General features: G+C 35.2%; 1 protein-coding gene across 3 annotated transcripts; it reads right to left on the reverse strand.

Annotated features, from left to right (window-relative positions):
• Positions 1-394: 394 nt before the first annotated feature.
• LOC120201219 (lipase-like) lies at positions 395-4,101 on the reverse strand. Of its 3 annotated transcripts, none has more exons than XM_039201878.1 (11): positions 3,881-4,101; positions 3,652-3,724; positions 3,377-3,456; positions 3,048-3,113; positions 2,905-2,952; positions 2,738-2,805; positions 2,485-2,557; positions 2,242-2,403; positions 1,830-2,024; positions 1,260-1,348; positions 395-883 (listed from the first exon to the last, which is right to left on the reverse strand). In XM_039201878.1, exons 2-11 carry the CDS (start codon positions 3,716-3,718, stop codon positions 664-666), a joined length of 1,068 nt encoding a protein of 355 aa, XP_039057809.1. In that variant the 5' UTR covers positions 3,719-3,724; positions 3,881-4,101; the 3' UTR covers positions 395-663. The 3 variants fall into 3 exon arrangements, with proteins under 3 accessions (XP_039057809.1, XP_039057808.1, XP_039057811.1); XM_039201877.1 differs by having other exon boundaries at positions 3,652-3,721; positions 3,818-4,101; XM_039201880.1 differs by lacking the exon at positions 395-883 and having other exon boundaries at positions 1,256-1,348; positions 3,652-3,721; positions 3,818-4,101.
• Between the last annotated feature and the right edge of the window lie 717 nt (positions 4,102-4,818).

The following is a 4,818-nucleotide window of genomic DNA, read 5'->3' on the forward strand; positions in this document are numbered from 1 at the left end:
CCAAAACCCCAAATAAAAATCATACCTTACAGGATAGGGTCAAACCCGATCAAGTTCAAGTAAATTGATCATCCCTAAATATACCTTATCACTACACATCACATGACTAATTCAAATCAAATATTTCAAAAACAACTCGTTTATGAAAACACATTATGAAAACAACTCTCCACAACGTGGCAAAATTCAAACTTCTGACCTCGTTTAAGAAATCTAACAATAAACCAACCAGTAGTCGATAGACATTCAACAAACTTGATATACGATTCCAAATAAGTATTTACAACTCTCTTTTTCTTCTTCAGCCACCACTTATTTTATATTGAAAAAGTTCGACTCCCCGAATGATCGTGAAGACTAAGAAATAAATAAAATAGATTCGGATTTCGGACCGAACTCAAAGCTTAACCGGGTTACTTTATTGCAGGATAAAGGCTTGATCACAGGAACTGGCCATCGGCCTAATATAGACATTATAGACACTTTTGGTAGATATTTACATAAATTTATTCCTAAATTAAAGCCTACATTATGTTCATTTTCAATGGCTTTTTACATGGCTTGAATGGAAGAATGATAAAGTAGTAATTACCTGAAGCGTAGTCTGATGAACCGCGGGTACCAGGCCAGTCATTGTCCAGGAGAAACTATAAACTAGATAAATTATGCACTAGCTTTAACTTCCTCCCCATTTGACAGAGTGTTCGTTTTCAGAACACTTGTGGCTGGAGCTCTGGACAAAATGAAATTTCCTTTGAGATCTGTTTTTCCGTATTCTGAAACCCGAGGATCCATCACGATTCTGCATGATCTCCATTCTTGGCATTTCAAATCGACTCCATAGTAACTCAAATGGTCAATGACGCTGTTACCTCTTACTGACCTGCAATAATAACTCTATTTAGTCATGCCGTGTTCTCGGTTAGCAAAAGAGGAAACGACACACGGCTAAGAGACGCCTTCATCTTACATTTTCATAAACCAAAAAATCAAGAAATTGACAAAGGCAAAATTGCTTAAGCCTGTGTTAGTTGAACTCGAGTATGATTATCAGATGCGGGCATGTGTCCAATGCGAGTATGTACCATATACAATATATTTTTTAAAGTTCATGTTTTTCGAGGGTCATATCCAAATACACACGTTCAAAATGTGCTGGGTATGCATATTTCAAGAAAAATAAAGATACGAATAAATGAAGTTCATTGTACTGATAAATTTCCATCACGATCAAGATCAACATACTGAAATAGGCTTACCTACTACAGGTTGGATCTTCACCGGAACCATCACAGACCTTCTCAACTCTATAAACCATACTTCCCAATCCAAGATTATACAGCCACACCTACAAACAAGGATATAAATTAATGAACTTATCCACGTCGTTCTTTTTTAATCAGACTGCAGTCTTACATGCACCGAATATGAGTCCTTTATCTAGCACAACAGAGCACGATTGCACCCTCATATTTATGGATGTTAAATTGCGTAGACTCAAAACGAAAAGGCATTGCTTAGATTTATATTCTAAGTAATGCTGCAACTAAGGAGGAGTCTCTTTCTTGAACCATTAGGAACATGCTACATTTCATGATACTGACATTCACCGTTATTGACTTATTGTTACTTGAGAAACGAATCAACAGATGGATATGGGCAAGAATCCGGGCTTCCTCGATAGTAGAAAAAGTTTTATACTGAAAGTTGCATAATGTTCAAGTTCTCTATAATCCAATGATTGAACAGTTAGGCCTAAGTTTACATTTACATTGCCAAGCAATACCAGAAATCATAGAGAATTAATTTCAACAATCATAGATACGTACCTCTCTAGGGAAGTGATGGTAAGTCTTTTGAGGGAAATAAGTATAGTATGGCGGTAGATGAGGCACGATATCATGGTCATTTGTCACTCTAATAGTATTCGGCACAAGCTTGGCATAATAAGAAGCAAAGGCAGCATTTCCTATACGAGGTTGTCCGAATGTCATAACTTGAACATTCTTGGCTTCATGATTAACCTGGGGATAAAGATTCATTTTCACATATAACTCAGACAAAGCAACCAGCAAAGCTTCCAGAATTTAATGCAGGAAAAGTAACTCAAAAAGATTTGGAAATGCCATGGCACATCACGGAAACCATGTTGCAGTATATAAGGTTTCATCTTTACTGCACAATGAAAAAAAAAACAATAATAATATATTTCCAGCTGAAGCAAGAAATGCTCAAGATTACCGTTAGATCAAGTGCGCAAAAGGAAGCCATAGCCCCTCCCATTGAATGACCCGTCACCATGATGTTAAGGTCCCCGTAAAACTCTCTTGCTTCTTTAACAGCATGCAGAATCCCATGGCGTATGGTTGTGTTATGGTAAGCAGAATAAAATCCATAGTGCACCTGAAATAGCCAAAATAGACAACATTAATTACAATCACTCCAGCATAAATTCAAAATTTGGGAGGAATTTGTTATGCATACCATAGCATCAGGCATGCCAGGGTAATGTAAATCAAGCTGCTTCCAGTACAAGTCTTCAATCCAATTCTGTATGCTGCAAACAGACAGATAAATCAATCACACAGAAAACAGTAAAACGTATTAAAAAAAAAAAAGACTATCAGCTTCTGCATGATTCAGAATTTTTTTATCATTTATGTTTCGATGCCACAAATGCCTATTCATTTTGAAACGTTGGTTGAGCTGAAAGTACAAACGCAAATAATGCTAGTACCTGCTTTCCTGTGTTCCCCGAAAGGAAATAACAACGGCGTTAAGATCCTTTGCCACTCCAACAAACGCCTATCCGTTGATAGTCAATTACAAACAAAAGTATTCTTAAGTTCAACACCTAAATGGGTCATAATTTCAATAAATACCAAAACACACAAGGTGATTCACCTGTAAACAGTTCTCAATATCCACAACTAGCTCAATAACTTCAAAACCCTGTTTCCATATCAAGGAGCATTGGAGCAAACCATTTGACTGGGAACCTACTTAAACATTGAAGATTAAAGAAAAACCAATAGAAAATCAAGCACCTTCGTCAAACCATTACACCGTTCACACGTCCATGTAAAAAGTTCCGTCAAATCCGAAACGTACACCTACAGGAACCACATTTGTCCGATTTATGGAAACAACAACAAGGGATACAAAGCAATATAATGAAGCAAACATCAACTCTTACAAGATCATTTACACCAATCCCGAGCTTCATCCTCATTTCATTTGTTTCATTCAATTATCGCATATGATTAATATACAATGAATTTCATTAGCTCATGATTTAACCAACTGCGAGGCGAATCTAAAATCTCCTTAACAATTATTTAAACCTTTAAGCTCAAAAGCATAATAACAACTTTACCGCGGAAGCATATTCCACTAAAATGGTCGCAAGAGTATGATTGTAGACAGCGACTTTATGGTTGTGTTTGACCTGCAATTCTGCAGTAAACGGAAGCAAATTCCTCAACAAACTAAAGTTTAACATCTCAAAAGCTACAAAAATCAATTAAGAAGGAAGTTCGTGAGCTGATTTCAACATTTTTATTTGCACAAATCAGGAATAATTCACTAAAATTGTATCTAGAAGACCTAATTTTTTTAAAAAACATTAAACGAATTGAATTTAAAAAGCACCTCTTCCGCAAAAAGATGCAATTAAACATGTAAAAATCACCAAAATTAGGCACGTTTGTCGCTCCATTATCTGAAAATCCAACAAAAAAATATTACGAATGTAATGAACAACGAAAAAGGAAAAATAAAATAAAAGCAAAGCAAAGCGATGTTATCAGAAAATAACTTTGTGAACAGCGGATTTCACAGCTCCGATCAAGACAGAATCGTAGCTTGTTCACGGCGAACGCTCCGATTGGGCTTCAGCGACGTCGTTTTGGAGGAAGTCAACGTCTCTCAAATGATTGAGAAGAGAGAGGACGCTTGAAGAAAAATGCTAACAAAAAGGATATTATTTTCAATTGTTTTATTTAATTTCAAATACCTTTATTACCCTTGTTGGACGCTTGTTATTGGCAGCTTGGTTTGAAACATTGGGGTGATATGGTAATTTGGTGAAAACAGTAACGTGCCGCTGTCATCGTTAAGAAACGAATCTCTACTGTTCGGACTGATTGCAGTTAGGATTTGATATGGTGCATCCGAGTCCACCGTGTTCTCTTCCTTATTTGGTTATTTAAAAATTAGGTAAACTACAAGTTGGTCGTCTGTATTTCAATCTTATTTAATTTTGATCATCAAATTCAAATATATATATATATATATATATTTCAATTATTTATATTATCAATTTATTCTATTTTAATTATCGAGTTGTTAACCTTATTATTTTTTTCTCATTGTTAACATGAGTGTTTAATTAAATTTAAAAAAATATTTTAACCATTTATATTATAGATTTAATATTATTTTTCATCATTAAATTATTAACTATGATATATTAATCAAAATAATTAATTTTTTTAATATAATTCTTAAAATTTAAATAGAACATCGTCAACAGCAACAACGAATACTCACTAATCTTCAAATCACAGTAGATATGCATTAAGAAGCTCATGCTCATGTATTCTCGTTTGCTCTCTTACGTTATCAATCGGTTCGATTTTAATCCCACGGCCATTAATGAACGTTAACCCAGCTCCGATTACTCCATTCGGCCTTGTACTGTTTCTATATTTTCTATCCTTGGGATAGTAGAAACACCACTCTTTCTCGCCGGTGGTCGCCAACTCGCCATTGTTTCATTAAAGAACAAATAAACAACATTAGCTTCCAGCTCCATAC

Source organism: Hibiscus syriacus, unplaced genomic scaffold, assembly GCF_006381635.1.
Source record: "Hibiscus syriacus cultivar Baekdansim isolate YM2019G1 unplaced genomic scaffold, ASM638163v2 tig00007043_pilon, whole genome shotgun sequence".
Lineage (NCBI taxonomy): Eukaryota > Viridiplantae > Streptophyta > Magnoliopsida > Malvales > Malvaceae > Hibiscus > Hibiscus syriacus.